Source organism: Haliaeetus albicilla, chromosome 1, assembly GCF_947461875.1.
Source record: "Haliaeetus albicilla chromosome 1, bHalAlb1.1, whole genome shotgun sequence".
In the NCBI taxonomy this organism is placed as follows: Eukaryota; Metazoa; Chordata; class Aves; order Accipitriformes; family Accipitridae; genus Haliaeetus; species Haliaeetus albicilla.
In genome coordinates this window covers 51766676-51786323 of record NC_091483.1, presented here as the reverse complement: position 1 = coordinate 51786323, position 19648 = coordinate 51766676, and the positions used below count along the sequence as shown (strand labels likewise).

At 39.3% G+C, this 19648-nt stretch overlaps 1 protein-coding gene across 2 annotated transcripts in view; it reads right to left on the bottom strand.

Moving 5' to 3' along the window:
* The window catches only part of MTMR7 (myotubularin related protein 7), a 52855-nt gene that overhangs the window by 15283 nt on the left and 17924 nt on the right, over positions 1-19648 (bottom strand). For both annotated transcript variants that reach the window (XM_069789225.1, XM_069789234.1), the window contains exons 2-7: positions 18598-18720; positions 17369-17531; positions 12893-13050; positions 11173-11301; positions 7385-7519; positions 1621-1753 (exon numbers count right to left, since the gene is read on the bottom strand). In XM_069789225.1, coding sequence (XP_069645326.1) covers positions 1621-1753; positions 7385-7519; positions 11173-11301; positions 12893-13050; positions 17369-17531; positions 18598-18720 — 841 coding nt within the window. The remainder of the gene's footprint in view (positions 1-1620; positions 1754-7384; positions 7520-11172; positions 11302-12892; positions 13051-17368; positions 17532-18597; positions 18721-19648) is intronic.

The window sequence follows — 19648 nt, the reverse complement described above, 5'->3', positions numbered from 1 at the left end:
TTGTACGTGCAAGTCAGGTAATAAATACCCTTTTAAAGGCCACCAGAGAAACAGATGAAGGGACACTGATAAAAATAGAAAGAGATAAAAACTACACAACACCTTACATGAGAAAATCCCTGCTTGTCCACTGAAAGTCATAAGGTTAAAAAAAGAGTACTTGAAAGCCTCAAGTGCTTGAAATCACAGATTTAACTTCTCTAATTTCTTCTCCTATCAGCCAAGTCACTAAATATGAGATTTCAACATAGCAAATATAAAACCTATGAAAAAGAGAGTTGTTTTGAGCATATGGCCTATTTAAAAATAGATGCTAGGAAGGTATGCCACCCAAGCAGCCTGAGGTGTTAAATGCATTAGTAATTACCTTGTTACATGTCAGTTTGGGCCGTGGGCCTGTCTCCCAAACCTTTGGCTCAAAAACAATACACAGCACTGTCCCATGCAGCCAGGCTGGTTGTTTACTTTTTTAACTTTGATGGTCTTAAGCTGAACAAATAAGGGGACAAATTTATTCACCCAGCCTCTCTCCTAGCCAAACAAGACTTTGTAGTGAACTAAATATCCTTCTATTTTCCTTCCTGAGACCCTTAGACCAAGGAATTAAGTAAAAATAAGTCATGAAGAGAGTGACTGTTTAACCTGCATCACACTTTACTGCTGGTTTTCATAAACGGCTGTTATTTGAAAACAGAGCACAGGTCTCCTGTCATGGAAAATGTAAGCACTTCTTAGATCTAAAATTCACATTTGCGTACAAATGATGGGAGACAGATGAAGAATAAAAGAGCATGGGCAGAGCATCAGGTCAAGAATACCTGGATCAAGCTGTTCCAGGAGGTGACGGAAGGTGTTGAGACTCTGTGGAGTGGAGTGAGCACTATTTACTATTTGCTTGTCAAAAATCAACAAGCCGTTGAGGGTCAAGGATCGCTTATTTATTCTTACCCTTTTCCCAGAAGAACTCTAAACAGTAATGTACTCAAACTATTAAGTAGCAATACAGATGTGCTCATTTATACACTGATAAGTATTTTTAAAGCAATTACTATTCATTTCTATGGGATTATGAAGGTGCTGAATGGTTATACCCATTGACTGTGAGTTTCATAAATAAACCTGATGTGACATGCTCTAAGAGGGCATGAGTAAGTTTCTATTAAAATTCACAGTCTAAAATGCATGAGTATCTTATTGACCACATACAAAAATCCAACCATAAGTTTTCTGAGCTTAAAAAAACCTTTCCTCTATTTTCTAGTAGCATCAAAGTCAGCTACAAATGATTTCTTTTCATTATACCATCAAACTGTAAACTGCAAAAGAAGACGTAGTAGAAGTAAGGTGTATTGAAGTCAAATGAATTTTGTCATTAAAGTGAATGATATCTGGATTTCACCCATGAAACGAGGTGTTTGCACAGTCAGGAAATTGCCACTAGTTGCGATGATGCTCCATTGCACAAGCCTATTAGCTGGCAGGCAGCTGCATCCAGCTGCAACAGGCAAAGCTCTCTTTTCATACCCGTTTTCACTGCTGCTGATTTCAGAGCAGTTATCCTGATTTGTGTGACAGAAGGATCAAATCTTTCCTCTAGTTTTCAATAAAGAAATATATTACCTTCAAGCATTTTCTGCAGACTATTTCTCATGACATGGATGTTCTCAATGCCTATGAACTGAAACTTGATGTTGGAGTAGTTGTCTTCATTTTCATATCCCTTCCCTGCTGCTCTGTTTGCCATTGCATTGAGCTGAAAAAAATTAGGGAAAACTGGATGAAAACCAGTAGCAAACAGATTCTTTTCAAAACAAAGCTTGTGGTCTACTGCAATAAACCAGAGTGATTTAAGTCAGGCACAAATAGGAAGCATTTATCACAGTGTCAACACAAGGGGTTAGGAATCGGGGACCTCTTCACAGCCTATTGCAGGGTGCTGGGTTGCTGAGGCTCTGATCTCTATTTCACAGACTTTGAGTGAAACTTCATTAGTGAGGTTAGACACAAAAACCCCACAGCTTATGCAGGGTTCCTCTGCAAGAGCGTAAAGGTTTTAACCTGTTTTGAAAAGGCTACTCTGATTTTATTTTTGATCAGCGTTATGTTTACTAGCAGAGTATACCCAGGAGGTGGCAGTGTCTTATCTGTCACGCCGCTGTTTCATAGCCTACGCATACTGTAATCTTGCCCAAGTTATTGTGTGTTACTGCTCAAATCATCCAAAAGTTGATACGCCTTACTTCTTTGAAGTTTGGAATAATGAAGAGACAGTTGGAGTTTTTCCTGCATTTCCTGCAGTATCTTAGCTCTAGTTGTGTAAGACCACAAAAGATTTGAATTGACAAAATTACTGCAAATATTTTCATCTGCAATGCAGCGCTATCAAATATTTTGCTGTGCTTCAGCAAAAAAAAAAAAAACACCAAAAAAAACATTCAACTGGAAGCTGTAGTTTTGTCTTTAAATCTCATACTTCCTGGCATGGGAAAGTCACTAAATGCTACTTTAGTTCCATTTCCCAAAGCGTAAAATTAAGGGGCTTTAAAATATTTATTTTCACCCCTTTTGAGATTCTTGGGGGAAAAGAAAACTACCTGCCAAGCTCCTTATGCCAAATTTTGATCTCTGGACTGAAAACTAGAGCTGATAGAAATGAATTAAGTACTTTTACTTTATTACCCGACCTTTTTTTTTTTTTTTTTTTTATTTCCTGTAGCAAAATCTCATTGTCCAATAGAAAGAAATTGTCTTTTTGCATGAAGTCCCTGCTCTTCTGTGAAATGCATGCTGTAAGGCTAGGGAGCCTTTGAACTTCCCAAGAAATATGAAGGCTCCAGGAGTAACAAAGTGGCCCACATGGCAGAACCTCCATGCCTCCAAGCACAACTAACAGCTTCTGCTCAGGAAAGATTTAAGAATTAAGTAACACTGGATATTGCACATCCAGACTGGACGGCACCAACAAGAGAGACCTTATGAGGCATCAGTTGGACAAAAAGCAACTGACTCATCTTCATTGCAGTGAGAGCCAATGCTCATGAAAAATCAAAACAAAGTCACTCTTAGGCATTGCCTAGGGGACAAGAGGCTATGCAGATAACTCTGTTTCCACTTCATTTCCCAAGATCGCAGGCAGTACTATTGATTTGCTGCTTCTGTGGTTGCTTCTGAAACTCACAGTAACATACTTCAGTACTCAGCTAACGGTATCATGGGGTATACAAGAATGTGTCCCTTCCTGATCTCTTCCACCCCAAACACAAATACTCCCAATATTCAATTATTAATTTGGAGCCTTACGCATGCAATTGAGTAGGATTGATTGTCTGCTGCCAACTTACCTCCAACTAAGATGAACAAGTCTAGCTTTTTTACTTCACATGTCAAAATAGGTTTCCATGGACCAAATCTAACCTCTTCACTTTCAAAGGAAACAGCTAAAGACTAAAAGCTTTTTATGTCATTATAATTTCATTTTAGATGCATAAGAAAACAGGTGACACCACTTTTCAATTCTTTTATTCTGTCCAATTTAATATGTGAAGATAGGGGATTTTTTCCCATCTTCACACTTTCTAGTGCATCCATTCCCACAAGCAGAACTTGGCAATAGGAATACATAGTTACATTTGTGGACCACCATTAGGAATTGAAACATTGCATGAATTTCATGACACAGCAGAAGGAACCATACTCTAAGATAGGAACCTAGGCAAAAACCCAGCATTTTTCATTTACTCAAGTCTTGTATAAAACTTCTTTTAACTTGTATTATGCAATTTAGGAAAAAGTGTAAGCGAAAAAAATTCTGGTCTATCAACCAGCAGTCTGCTGATGTTTTGACTATCAATGAACAATAAAAAAAAATTACAGCCTGTGAACAGCATGTCCTTTAAGGACAGAATCCTCAGTGTGACTTGCTAGAAAGATATAAATTATCTGTTGAATCCTAATCTTTCTCTTTTGAAGTAGACATGAGTGTTCTAGTATAAACAAAATGAAGCAGTCTGTCTTTGCAACAGCATATAGGTTCAGGAAGAAAGATCTGCATGCATGAGTCTAAGCCACCACAAACCCCTGAAACCCTAAATGAAAATCTAGCCCCTAACTGACCTAATCCTCAGTACAATAAATGCTATTAACTGTCTCTGCAGCAGAGCAATTTTATCACAGAAATCCTTCCTTAAAAGATAGTCTGAAATAGCCCTCTTTAAAAGTAAATAAATATAAGGTTAAATTTGCAAGGCTTTCTGACAGTCATTTATTTTAAATATTGTCAGTTGCCAAACTTTGCAGCTGCCACAATATTTACTAACAAGTTTTCCACATCACCTACCAAAATTCCATCTGTTGCTCTTAAAGTGGTTGTTGTAAAGCTCTCTAAATTGTGCCTGTCCTCATTTAATCTCAGTGAATACGAGGATACAACCTCTAAAGGGAACAGACCTCACTTGCCAGATTTCCTGGCATCTTCCTTAATGTGGAGGATAATGGAGTCCTGTCTTGTTATAAAGAATTATAGAACTAATTTGTTTTACTCATAAACAGTAAGTTTATATTAGCTGCTTCTGTGAACACATAGAGGAAGGAGAAAATGAAGAAAAACAGTAACCTAAGGGAAGCTCTGCATATGGTCATCCTGGTATATTTAAATGAAGCAGAATCAAAGCTTTCTTCCACAGCCAAATCTTCTGTTCTGAAGATTATCTAGCGCAGCAGGGGACAGCGTATGAAGAGCACTTGGGAATGCTGAATTGAAGGGCCCATCAAGATTCATAATCTTTGCAAGGAACCAGTTCTGATGAGACAAGAGGCAGGTAGCTTCTTAGCTTCCTAGAGCAACGGGAAACCTTGCACCAGACTCAATACTTTACATTTGTTAAAGGTTCCCTGAGGAATGCTAGGAACAGCTTGCACTGATACCTATCACTTCCTACATGCTCTAGATTTATACATGCATTAGGAGGTACACAACTGTAACAAGGCTGTATTTGGCACCTGGGTTCAGAGGAGCTTTAGTAAATCAATCCATTCTTGCAGTGCAGAGAGAAGTAGGAATCTGTGTATACAAACACATTTACATCAAAACCTTTTTCTCCAGAGAAGTTCAATGAAGACAAACAGTCTCTGTCTCCTGACTCGCTCCTGGAAATACACCGTCATTCGTGGCTGAGAGTGCCAGTTTCACTCTCTCCACTTAAAGTACAGGCTTTTTTCACTGCACACAGGAGGGGTCTCATCAAAGCCATTTACCAGAAAAGTTTACAGGATGGGACCTTCCTGTTAATACCTTGTAAAACATTATTAACAGCCAAGTCAGTAAGTCGTTGGTAATAAATCCCATCAATGAGCAACTTCCTTAATTAGGGAAGAGTACCAATATCATCAGCCAGGAAACATTATGCTGTAACTATTATTACATATAGAAAACTGTTAAATGAGCATTATTTAGGTAGCTAGGGCTGTACTTCCTATCTAAAGCTTGTTCTGAACACAGTGGTACCAATCCTTTCCTAGCGCTCATCACGATTCACTTGCTTCAGGACCACAAGTAATGTGGTACCATCCTTGTCTTCCCAATAAAAAAGAGGGAACTGAAGGTCGAAGTAGTCACCAAATTACCAAGTGCAATGAGACATGCCAAAGCCCTGATTTTCTGGCGACTGCCTCCCATTACAGCTGTGAGTGCTCAGCACTTTCCCACCAGCCCCCAGGTCTTCAGTCAATCATCAGCCAGACAGGTGCCTCGTTTCTGCTCCAGCTCTGCCAGGGTTGCCCTTCTTCGCTCCATTCCTCACGCTTCTTAGCTTTACCCACCTTGTCCTTTCAGGCTCTGTCTCCTGATCTCAGGTTACTGAAAAAGCTTCCTTGTTCCCTTCCCTCAAGCCTTTGCTCTCGTTTTTCCTTTTCATGCGCTATAGCTCATCCTGTATCTACTAGGGATTTTGTGGAGATTTGCCCCTTTGGTTTCTTTGCTTCAGATGCTTTGGTAACTTCAACAGGGAAGCTACTGATGGTGTAAGAAAGAACATGTCCCTGCTTCCACCTCCAGGCACTGAAACTTATCTAGTCCTCATCACCTTGAGCTGTTTGCCTAGCATGCCAGTTTGGACACAAGGTTTTTTTAGCTTCCAACATCTTCTAGATCATTACTGAGTTTCTATGTTTCTGCATAGTGCAATTTTTCCTAAAGCTTTTATCTTGGCCAAAGATTTTGGTCAATTATAGAGATATGGCATCTGAGATCACTATTTACCATATTTCAGATTCTCTCTCAAAAACACAAAAGTGCTGGAGATATTGAAAGAAGGTCTCCTCAATTCTTGTAAGGTCAGTAAATACTTGTCCTGGTTTCAGCTGGGATAGAGTTAATTTTCTTTCTAGTAGCTGGTACAGTGTTATGTTTTGGATTTAGTATGAGAATAATGTTGATAACACTGATGTTTTCAGTTGTTTCTAAGTAGTGTTTAGACAAAGTCAAGGATTTTTCAGCTTCTCATGCCCAGCCAGCAAGAAGGCTGGAGGGGCACAAGAAGCTGAGAGGGGACGCAGCCAGGGCAGCTGACCCAAAGTGGCCAAAGGGGTATTCCATACCATGTGACATCACGCCCAGTATATAAACTGGGGGGAGTTGGCCTGGGGGAGATCGCTGCTCAGGAACTAACTGGGCATTGGTCAGCGAGTGGTGAGCAATTGCATTGTGCATCACTTGTTTCGTATATTCCAATTCTTTTATTATTATTGCCATTTTATTATTGTTATTGTTATCATTATTATTTTCTTTCTTTCTGTTCTGTTAAACTGTTCTTATCTCAACCCATGAGTTTTACCTTTTTTTTTCTCTGACTCTCTCCCCCATCCCACTGGGTGTTGGGGAGTGAGTGAGCGGCTGCGTGGTGCTTAGTTGCTGCCTGGGATTGCATGACAGTGGTCCTTCCTTAGCCTTATGCAGAGGTCATTGAAATTTTCCAACTTGCAGGAGATATCTTTCATAGAAAATTATAGTATAAGCAGGCAGAGGTTTGCAGCATTGCAAACAACTGTAAATAGAGTTTTATAATGCAATTATTTTTCACTAGGCTCTTCAGTAATATAGTTACTGATAGCTCCTCTGTGTGTGGAAATAGTTACTATTACAAGTTATTTACTTCTTGTATCTTAACATTTTTTAAGAACAAAAAGGAGAAAAGCTCTGTGTAAACAAAATATTCTCTAACAGATAAAATGTGGGCAAGGTTCTTAGTTAAGACTCCCCTCATAAATCCTGATTTACCTGTGGAGTTACACAGGTGTAACTAAGAGCAGTCACTTAGGCTGTGCATCTTCTGAAAAGTATTCAGACCAGATTAGGTCTTGCTATATGCAAGAAATTTAATGTACTCACTTTAGGCCGAGTGTCAACAACATATATGAAATCACTTCCTGGATTTGCTTTTCTAATGGCCTGGAGCATCTGTTCATCCTCAAGGCATCGAGCACTAAAGCCAGATAAAGGCTGGCTGCTTCTACATATAGAGGCCTGCAGAAAAACAGACAAACATAAAAAATCAACACAGCTATTAAGCAGAAATTATTTAGCATCCAGAAGCATTTACAAAACCAGCTCATTAGGTGTTTGCATAGGTGTACAGTTACCTGGGAAGGGCAGAATGGTAAAATGAATTGCATGTTTATAAATACCTTATTTTTAAAAAGGCAAGGAAATATTAAAACACTACAACCCCATTGGCCCAAGTCTAGTCTTGAATCCAAGTTTTAGAGCTATTTTAAATATAGTATTTCCCTAATGTGGAATAAGTCCTGAAAGGTGGTCTCTAGAAGATGCGATGAGTACAGCATTGCAATCACAAGAACACTGATATAATATAAAGAATGGGTCCTTTTGCACTGTCACTCACACTTACCAGTTATAATACTGATTACACCCAACTTACACCAATGCATGCTTTGCTAAACATCCTGACACCATGAGTCCAGGAAAAAAAAACCCATGTAACATGCAGCTAGATCACTGATGGTGGTGTATTTTTAGCACTGCCTCTGGAGAAAGACCTTACTGCATGGGAAGTGGGTCAGGCAGACTGACTCCTGGAGTACATTTATTAATCAGTGCTATTGAAGAAGGCAAGAGAGTTTCTCCATAGACCCATCAGGATCAGACCTCCAGATGAAACTGGGAAAGAAGGAACAGAATGTGAAATGGGTGAGCAAGGAAGTTTTTATTTCTGCTAGGCAGAGGGCAACTACATTTGCAGAGGGCAAGGGGCTAATAATACATGCACTTTCTAAGCACTGAACACATGCATGAAGAGAATCTGCCTGCTGAAGGTCATCACCCATGCAGACTGCCCTACAGATTATTTATTACTGTGAGAAAAGGCATGCTCTTTTTCAGCCAAGCCTTCGAACTATCAGTAGTTAGTCAGTGAAACATGGATCTTTAATACAGAAACCCTGAATTGTGTGAGAGCCTGTTCATACTTTATTAATAGTATTTGAAAACAGATTATTAGTTATCTAGACTCCTGCCTGCTGATCAGCACACATTCCAGTGACTTAGTATATGCTTGTACCTCCTTTGCACAACAAAAGGTACATATGAGTATGTCCACAGCCTGCCATTTTAATAGAAGGAAGACATTTCGCTCTCATCCAGAGTGTACCATATACAAGGCAGATATAGACCTCAAGATTCAGGTTAAAGCTAGGGTGTGGATGAAGATTAGGATTCAGGAAAGTATGGGCTGGAGCCCATTACCTTATATCACCTGGGGGCTCAAAGGACTAAGGGATGTGCTGGCACCAGTATGAAAGAATGGCTTGTCTGTCAAGTTAGGCTTGGGGTTAAGATCATGTTTAGCCCCAGTTTAAGAAAGAGCTGCACCACCAATACTGCAAAACTAGAAAGGTAAGCTGACCCAGTGACAATTAGATATCATAAGGAAGGAAGGATATTGTAAGGAAGTAGTTCTTTACTGTGAGGGTGGTGAGGCACTGGAACAGGTTTGCCCAGAGAAGTTGTGGATGCCCCATCCCTGGAAGTGTTCAAGGCCAGGTTGGATGGGGCTTTGAGCAACCTGGTCTAGTGGAAGGTGTCCCTGCCCATGGCAGGGGGGTTGGAACTGGGTGATCTTTAAGGTCCCTTCCAACCCAAACCATTCTATGATTCTATGATTCGTAAGTGGGAATCATTACCCATGATATCCATGAAGAGATCACCTCCTCCTGACCCAGACCAGCTGCTTAAGATGTGCACGTATGCCTTTAAAATTTCTTGGGCTATGTTTAAGAGCAGGGCAAGAGGTGAGGTCATGCTTTGCTATTGCACAGGCTGAACAGATACTTCCAAAGATTGGTCTGATCATATTGACACAGATCCTGTAAGATGCAGAGTAAGGCATCACATCATCATTGAATTTGTCAGTACCAAAGAGCAATGGGAAAGTTCTGGATATGAAAGACTGAATGAATGGCACTTGTCTCCCCTGCATGCAGCAGACCTCTTCCCAACCTGCTGTTACCATAGCTGTTCAATGTCTACCATCACAAATCTTACCCCACTCCCGCCCATTACTCTATTAGCTGGCAACTCATGCCAACCTCCAAACTCACAAGGAGGTATTTCCTCCAACATTCCCAACCCTTTTGCTAGCCTTTTGAACTGTGAAGGATCCAGGAGTAAACACAATAGTTCAGATCCTGGTGGTCTGAACCTTAACCTGAATTCCAACCACAACAGGGAAAACATTCAGGCTGAAACCATGAAACTCGTCCAAACTGGATCACTATATATTGGAATCTAGCTGATCCCTGAGATGTTTCTTTCATTGAGATTTGGAAACATCCAAGTGTTTTGAATCCTAGAAATCTATATGTGGACTCAGTTGATTATGCAAAGTGGTTAACTTTGAAAATGTTGGCCCTAATGAAATATTAAAGTTAATATGCAATTTATGCAGAGCCTGTATTAACTATTTAAAATCGTCCTATCCTCCTGTTTTGTTCTCAAATTCATAGATCTTTTTGGAAGCAGAATTCTGTTGAAATAAGGGGTAAAGAAGGAGTCAAAATAATGTCTCATTCCTTCCTTCTGAAGCTTAAACCTATAAAAAAGGCCACTGTAAAGTTAAGATTTCCATGGAGATGGTAGCTTATGATTTCTGCTTGTGACATCCTGTGGAAATATCTCCCATCCTGCATGGCGAACCCAGCAGATGCCCTGCAATCCCACACTAGGTCTGTCTCCTGGGAAGTCCTGGCCATCCCTCAGGACTAGGGAAGACCTCTTGATGCAGTTGCCTGTCTGGGACTGAAACAGGAGGAGGGAGATATATTAGACACAGATCCCTTGTGAGTACAAAGAGGACACCATCCTCCTAACTGGTAATGACAGCAGAGCTAAGCCAGTCTCTAGGGGGCTGGGACACAAATGTAAAAACATCCTGTCCAGAGCATCCTCCAGTCCAAGGGTCTCCTTTAGCTCAGCTGCCAGAAACAGAAGGGCAAATAGTCTAGGTACAGCTTTTTTCCCAAATGGTTACAGACATGTGAGGCAGTTCCTCACTCAGCCCTGAGAATATCTGTCATGGGGAGGAGAAGGTGGCACTCCTCAGTCTTACGGACAAGGAGAGTCTCTTCAACAAAGCCACGACACGCTGCTCAGCCAAAATTTTGTCGCTCTTTCATCCATCCTTTTTAGGTCTACTCACAAATCTTTTCTGGAAAGGCTACTCCTGATTCTCTAATAGCTGCAAGTACAGTTTTTCTCCTCCTCTACTTGCTCTCAGGCTGTGGCTACCAGATCCTAAATTGCTCTGTTGTCCACCCAACGACATGCTAAGCTGCCTGCTACTGGCCTTCACTCTTCTGCCACGCATATTTCAGGACTTTTTGTACTACTCCACTTCCTTGTGATAGAGGGATCGCATTTTTTTGTGTTAGCAGGATGATAGAGCTGGGTTTAAATGACTGCATTAAATGCCTATTAATGAACTAGCCATAATTCCAATACATGCCCATATGCACCAACCATGCTAACCAGACTATACTAACCATGTTTTATTTTTTTTTTATAAAATAATCACTGATTTCTTCTTGTGAAGGCTTACTGGAAGAATTATGAAAGCAAGGCCAAAATAAGCAAACACTTCAAAGCTACAAATTCACGCTTACATTGTTATCCTTGCAGTAGTAGGAAAGAGCTGGGAAACGCCTTCGGCTCCGAAATTTAGAGCTCCCCACTATGATGTGTGCAGTCGCAGACTTTGGTACATACACTTCTGTAGGATAGGAGTCACAGACCTGTGAAAGGAAACTCTGCTTATTTGGTCTACAAAATACAAGTAACATTAGCCGTCTCCATGGCAAACACAAAATACCGAGGAACTCTAATCTCAGGAATATTCCATCATTATTGTTTACACATCACTGATATTTCTCAAAACAGTCCTTTGAAGCTGGAAAGTATTAATTCTAACTTACAGATGGCAAAACTAAAGCAGAAGGGTTGAAGGGCTGTATTTCCAAATGTTAATTCATGCCTTGTTGAGAACAGACAGGTTTAACATACATTCATACCAAAAAAGATTCATCAACATGTACAGCAAAGTTGTATTTACAGCTGCGGTTTCCTCTGTAGCAGAATTTGGAAGTAAGGATGGGAGTGGGTGAAGGTCTCAAACACCCCTCTGCTACAATGGGAGGGGACTATAGAGCTAAATTTTCCAGCAAATCTGGTAATAAAAAAACAATAATGACAAAAATAGCAACTTGGAGAAAATAAATTAATCCACATGAAATGAGGATACCAAAAGGCAAGCAGCCCTGACAATGCCTACCACTTCTGAAAGGAACCCAATGAGCCTGCAAAAAAGCCCCCAAGTTCCTCCGGAGACAAATGGGACCACAAATGGGGTCCTGGTCTAGCTTCCTTTTCCTGATATTGCCTGTGGCATTCTAGCCGGGGTCAAAAGGATATCCAGTATCTCCCTGGGACCTTCTGAGATGACTAAAGGAATTAGGAAGCTCAGGAAGAAATTAGGTTCTGAGATTGTCAGAGATATAATGAAGGAGAAAGAAAAGGAAGGGCTTGTGGTTACAGATGCTGCTGTGGTGAACTGGGTTTTATTTATTATGCCATTTTTCCTACAGTTTATCTTAAAAGAGGTCAAACATTTTTTTTTCCACTTGTTTTAACAAAAAGAAAACAAACCCTGACACCACATTCAGTTTTCTCTGAGAACTTCACAGGCCCTCCTTAACACGGATATGCTTCAGCAACAGAGCCAATGGAGTGCATGGACAAACTTCCTTCAAAAATACTTTGGTTATTATTTCTCACAATTAATTAACAATCTGGGGACTTCAGTCACGTAAGACTGAACTAGGCAGGAGAGCAGGCAACTAGGAAGATATATGACCTGTCAGATAACTGTGAAAACCACTAACAGTCAATCACAAAGGCTTCAAAAGGTTTGTGAGAATAGCCAGTGAGGAAAAAATATTGCCAAATTCAATATTTCAAGTAATTTTTTTTCTTAAAATGACTGTGTAGTAATTTTATAGAACCCTATATGTTAGGAAAATGCTCATTCAGACACATAATGTTAGGTATTATTTAAACTTCTCCCCAGGCAGCCAAGCACTAACATTTAGAACACTGTGGACATGTTTTCTGTGCTTCATTTCCACATGTGCTAAATGAAGGCACATCATTTCTTCCACTTTCTATGTGCCTTTTTATGTGAAAGAGTGGAAGAACTGCACCTTACTACATGTATGTACAGCACTGAGCACAAAGGGATCCTGCAGCTAAGCACTATGGTACTCCACAGTCAGACTGTTGATTTACTTTACAGACAGCCTCTGTAACAGAAAAATCACAACAACTCACTCCGTAGTCTCTGTTTACATCACTAATCTGCCAATAGTTGTTCGGAATACCCATCCGATTATATTCTTCATTGAGGTCCACAAGCTTCCAGCCTTGTTCTCGTTCTTCTTTATCTAATTTTGGATTGAATGAGAAACAATACAGCTCTTCATATTTCACTGAAAAAAATAAGCAAACAAACACACACAGTAAACCACTTCAGATTTCTCATCCTGAAATCACACTTTAAAAGCAGAACTTGGTATTGTCCTTTATGTAGCTTCTTTTAAAATAGTATGCTTTGCTATACAAAAGCACATATTCTGGTTTATAACTGTTTTCAAGTATACTTTGAAAGTACTGTGCTCTTCTGTTATTTGCATATGTTGCAATATACGTGCCTTATTAAAGTAGTAGTGCTACTTTAAATATACTGTTCTGCTACACCTCTTCTCTACTGAATTGTAAAAGCCTCCCCCAGCACAAAGACAAAATTCATATGCTGTCATGGCTTAACCCCAGCTGGCAACTAAGCACCACACGGCCGCTTGTTCACTCCCATCCCTGCCCTGCCACCAGTAAAAAAAAGTAAAACTTGTGGGTTGAGATAAGAACAGTTTAATAAATGAGATAAAATAAAATATAATAATAATAATAATAATAGTAATGAAACGGAAGATAACAAAAAAAGAGAAAGAAATAAAACCAAGAAAAGACAAGTGATGCCCAGTGCAATTGCTCACCACCTGCTGACCAATGCCTGAGCAGCGATCAGCACCTCCCAGCCAACTCCCCCCAGTTTATATCCAGAGCATGACGTTCTATGGTATGGAATATCCCTTTGGCTAGTTCGGGTCGGCTGTCCTGGCTCTGCTCCCTCCCAGCTTCTTGTACACCTGCTCGCTGGCAGAGCATGGGAAACTGAAAAATCCTTAACTTAGGGTAAGCACTACTCAGCAACAACTAAAACATCAGTGTGTTATCAACTTTATTCTCACACTAAATCCAAAATACAGCACTGTACCAGGTACTAGGAAGAAAATTAACTCTGTCCCAGCCGAAACCAGGACATATGCTTTCAATCAAAGAAAACTGAAGTCAGTGCCAGAATAAGAACTTGTTCTGCAAAAGAATTTGCTGGCCAGAAGTAGCTTAGAAGTCCCTTTATTAACGTAACCTCTATACTGTGGCAAAGACAAAAGATCTGAACAATGGACTATGCAGCACAATCTTCCAAAAATGAACTAGTTCAGAAGGCTTTGTCCCTAAACAGGGAAGTTTCTAACAGATTCAATGAAATCTTAGTTTTGTGGACTGCAAAATTCTGTCCTTGAATTATTAGCCAAGGTATTCAAAATACGGATGTTGAAATAGCATAAAAATAGCATATATTACATCAACCATTTTATCATGACCACGAAACTGTTTAAGTAGCCATGCCACCTGTCACCGTGGTCAAGAACCATATAAAAAACTTTCCTGGTGCTGGAGTTTTTAACTTTTTTTAGGAGTTAAATAAATCTGTATTTATGCTAAAGAGGATCTTAATCCTGGTGACCAATGGCAGCCAGACACCATTGCCATTAAATGTCAGCTGTCACTGATATGAATAACTATTCAGCATATAGCTTGAAATTAACGTTCTCATTGATACTTAAGATATTTTTATGTCACAAGGGTATGTTTCATCCTGTTGTTCTAAGTTCCTGAAAACTTTCTGACCAACAGGTTTTTAACTTTAGAACTGAAGTAAAGTAAATCACAAGCTGAGTCCTCTCTGATTTCATAGTTCTCCACTGATACTCTTGCTCCATAATATAATTTTAACAAGATCAGTAAAATTTAAAGACTATGCTTTCTTTTCTAATAATATATAAAACTAATAAGCAGAGTCTTGGAATACTGCAGTAAGGAATTTACAGCTATAAAAATAATAACCACAAAACCAACAACAATATTAATAATAATAAGGCTCCCACCTTTTTCCAATCAAAGTCTTTACTTTGATTTTGATTATGTCTTCTAAAGGTTTAATTTAAGTTATATTTTGCTTTTTTAAAAATTTCATTAAATTGATTGTATACACACACAAAAGCATGAACAAAAGGAAAGAAAATTTCTTGTTAGCTCTGTCAGGACAGTACTGAAAGTCAACAAAATCATGAGTAAGGAGAAAGAAAAGAATGATTTGCACATTGTCTGACAGTCTAAACTCTTTCTGTATTCTCTGATTTCAGATTTCTGTCATGGCACAGATTATGAAGACAGTCTGGTTTGTTTTTCATCTGCTAACATAAAGTTTTAGCATAATCCATAAATCCAATCTGACCTCTTTTTAATAAAAAGTGCTTTTGGTAGCAATCTGAGCTCTTGTTTTCACTGCTTTGTTGTCAGAAGCATCTGGATTTTCCTTCCAACTGGATCTGCTATTCACAGGCACATGGGAAGCCTTTAAAATCCACCTACTAAAATATGTCCAGGTTATTTATGACTGATGTCTGCCTCAACATTACAAGTGTTATTACATGATGGTATCTATAGCTGGTAACAAAAATGTTCAAGTATTAATTGTCAGTGCCTTAAAGCTCAGTTATCACCACTTTGCCTGTACTTGTAGGACCTTCCCTAATCTTTCACAGTTATTTTGCCATAAGCATCTGCAGTCTTGCTATTACACCTGTAATAACTGTTATGGTCAGCTTGTTTCAGAAAATGGCTTAATTAAGCAAGAAGTCCAAATTCAGCTGACAGCTTGACCTTATTAAAATGCTATTAAGAGCTAGCAAGAATAAAATCAAACACGAATTTGCTCCTTTAGTGTAACTAGGACATCAGATAGCATAGAATGTATTAAGCCAGTACACAACATGGGCTTCACTCAGGTTCCCCTGTGGTGGAATGAATGAAAAGAACAGGCAGAGAATGGAAAATAGAGCCTGAATGGGTCAAATTTTCTCCTCATGGAGTAAAACATACCTTCTAATGCTGAGTAACTGTATTACCTAAAGAAAGTACAGCTTTGTGCCCAGACAAAATGACACGGCAGAGCACCGTCAAGGTACATTTGGCTCAAGTTGCAACTGGAGCCTTCTAATTTAAGTAAGCAAGATTTTATCCTGCCTCACATGAAGACTGGGGAGTTTGCTGGAGAAGGAAAACTACTGTGCAGCTGAATTATGCAAAGAGCTAATTCTCTGGTGCTCTTATTACATCTTCTTCGTTCGAACCTTCTTGTACATTGCAGTCTGCCACTGAACTTGTATGCAGGGACCACAGCTATTCTTCCCTTTGTCATTCTGTATGCCTGTATCAAAGTGTCCTGTTCTGGTGCACAGGAGTATGCACACCTCCTCCTGGCTCCAGGGAAAGAGCATTACAGAATCACATTCCTTCCAGCAGGCACGAACACATACTTGCAGCTGAGGTCCGTGGAATTAATCCAGATTTACCTGAGCAGAAACCACTGACTGAATTTGTCTCATTATTTTTAGATTTCTCTAATTACTTTCATCTTGCATCAGCTAGCATATCAAGTTACACCTGCTGCAGTTACATATTACTACTACTACTACTATCGTAATTATGGAAGGTACTTTATAATGTTCAGTAGCTGTGCTGGCTGACTGTGCAATTTCCCCCCACCCAGTAGATAAAATTGGTGTTCTCCTAGCAAGATAAAAATGTTGTCAGCCTTGTACAGACTGTGGTAGACATTTTCTTTGCATACTGTTAAAGTAATAGTAAAGGACAGAGGTTGGTGGTGTATTTTTGCAGTTATCATTTAACATGAACAATCCAGATGCCTTGTCAGCTGGTTCTTAGGAGAGCAGCTATAGTGCAGAGGATCAGATGTTGGACTTTGAGGCAACGTTTGGATTTCCATTGAAAAGAGGAAAGTTTTCAAAAGGATCTTGAACTGAATTCAGAAATTCAAAAAGAGCACATTCAAAACATAGATAATAATAGGCTGAACACAGGCAGTCCAGTGGAATAAATCAACTACTTGCTGCAGCCTTTCACTGATTTTAAGAAATTTATGCACAGCACAGAAAGGGAAAAGTCAAATCTTGACATGACCACTAAATATATCGTAAGTTTTTTGTCACAGCAGGAATGTGAAAGTTCCCTGGATTTAAAGACTTGTCAGTATTTTCCTAAATTCACACTGACACAAGGCATACAGTAAACAACAGTTAGACATAAAATAACATTATAATATATTTTATGGCCCATGATACCCTAGAGTATTATTTTAAACAAAAGTTCATATCATACTTTATGGAATGAACTACTTGTTATAGTGTGCTTTCTTCATTGCTCCGTAAGTGATTATTTTAAAAGGCTTGTCTGCTGAGAGACCTTTTCTCTCATAACACATCTCTAATGAAACCTTTTTTCTTAACCTGTAAAGGACAGGCATGCACAGCTACACTTCTTCTGTTATATTCTCTCTCTTCAGGATGAGGATTGACTTTTGTGACGATCTCCTTCCCATACCTGGTCGTGCCAGACGTATCAGAGATATGTAAACATCATGGCAGTCTCGTTCCTGAGGGATGACCAGCTGGATGACCTGGAAGTTCTTGCAGCGGATCAGCAATGGGCAACCAGTGGCAGTGGTGGCCTGCTTCTCAATAGAGGAAATCTGGCTGTGAAGAACCTGTGAGGGAATTGAAAACAGTTATGCCAAGTGATTCAAATCTTTAGGAGGAAAAACAATTATTTATAATGATGTGCCAGGGCAGGCACAATAGCTTCCACTACTGTTTTGGAAAATCCCCACACTCCTCCTCTTGTAGTTTTGTTCCTCCCTCCAGCTTCAGGCTCAAGCAGCGCCTGATACATCACCTACAGACAAAGAACCGCTTCTGGAGTGTTTCAGCTGCTCAAACATTAGCCTGGTCATGCTATCCAAAGCTTTTTGTTTGTTTGCTTTAGTGTAAGCTAGCGGTTGTCAGAAAAAGAGCTCTTTTCATCTATCTGCACAGTGAAAAGATGAACCAGCATCAGTTTAGGCTAAAATGTTGGGCCTCCTCATTGGCAGAATGGTAGTCCTGGTTTAATTCTAAATACTGTGTCAGATGAGGTGAAACATTACTATAAAAGTCAGGAGGGGAATAGCGGAACCAAAAGAGGACGGAGTTAATAGTTAGTACAAAAATGGACAAAGGATTCATAATCAAGCTACATAAAAGACTCTCAAATCATATGACAAAAGAGCTATATTTGTACCCTTATATATATATATATATGCAACATATGTTATAGATTCATCAAAATAGATAACAAAGCATACTACGTTATGGAAAAAAAAAAAAAAAACCAAACCCAAAATTAAAACAACAAAATCAGTGATCCAGCACAAGCAGTTAGGGAGAGAGGCAAGAGCTAACTGAGCCAAAGTATTAATTCACATTCAAAGCATTTCTCCTCAGTTCTTCCTGGATGATAGGAGTAATGCTGTGGTTTACAGCAGCTGTTCCTTGGTCAATCACATCTTGTATTCATACAGTGAAGGTCCTTCTCTTCCTCTCACTGTGTTGCAATATCCAGAACCCGTTGAAAATTTTCAAAAATTACCATGCTGGAATTTCACATGCTCTGAAGTTATAAAAGCATCCATATGAACTAATTTACTATGTTCAAACTGTTTTGCAAGTTATTTTCAAATTACCATCAATAAAATGCCACGCACTTACAGCTAACTGAAAAAAAAACCCTCATACCCAGGTTTCTTTACGAGTTTCAGAACCATTCTCCACAAATATGACATGGGTAGCTGTTAAATACAAGGTTCCCAGTGCAGCTTTTCTTGAAGATAAACGATCAAGTAACCGAACATTTTCCACCTATACAAGGAAATTACAGAAAAAAAAAAAAAAGGAAACAATTAGGCTATGACATAGCCTACCATAGTGAGATCTCAACATCCACATTTTGTCCATTACAAACAAATTCACTTTTCAGTACCATATGAAATGACTATCAGAAAAGCATAACTATATGACAAAATGCGATTATACTATGCGATCTATTTCCAGATCTACTTTAATGCTCATTTTCCCCCTTCTTGTGGTACCTCTGCATCCAAAAATCTGTTAGCAAAGACTTCCAAAGACAATTTCTCACTTGAGCTCTTTCCTGTTATCTCACCTTACCAAAATCCTGGGATAGCAAGGCAGGGCCTGGCCTTCAGCTAAACTCTAGCTCCACATTGTCCATTCAAGCCATTCCAGAATTATCAGTGATACATAGGAAGCTAAATTAAAAAAATAATGATAAACAGGAGGTGATAGTGGTAGAGTATCTTTCTTCAGCGGGCCTCACACAAGCAACCAGGCAAATTTCTGTTAATAGTTTAGAAAAATGTTTCAGTGTTTGTCCCTATGCTCCTATTAGGGCAGCAGTGGTCACACGAGAATTTTTTGCCTTCAGTCACTTTTCAGTGGGAATCAGGGACTTCACACCCACTGCTCTGCCTCACTGGACACAAAATGGGCATTCTCTCTTTACTACACTCCTGACAACAGGTGAGTCCGTAACACATTATTAAGTCTGAGATCACCAGCTTGTGGCTTGTACACCATTTTGTGTATGGCATGTGTCATAGGCATTTATCTAGTGTTGTGTGGCATTTCTGACTGAGAAACTAGAACAATAAAAAAAAAATCAACAAGGTGGATATTAAATGGGATAAAAACTGCCTAAAACAGTTAAGTTTGCTAACATGGGTTTGATGGGTTTCCTACTACAACAATTTTAAAACTAGAATTAGTC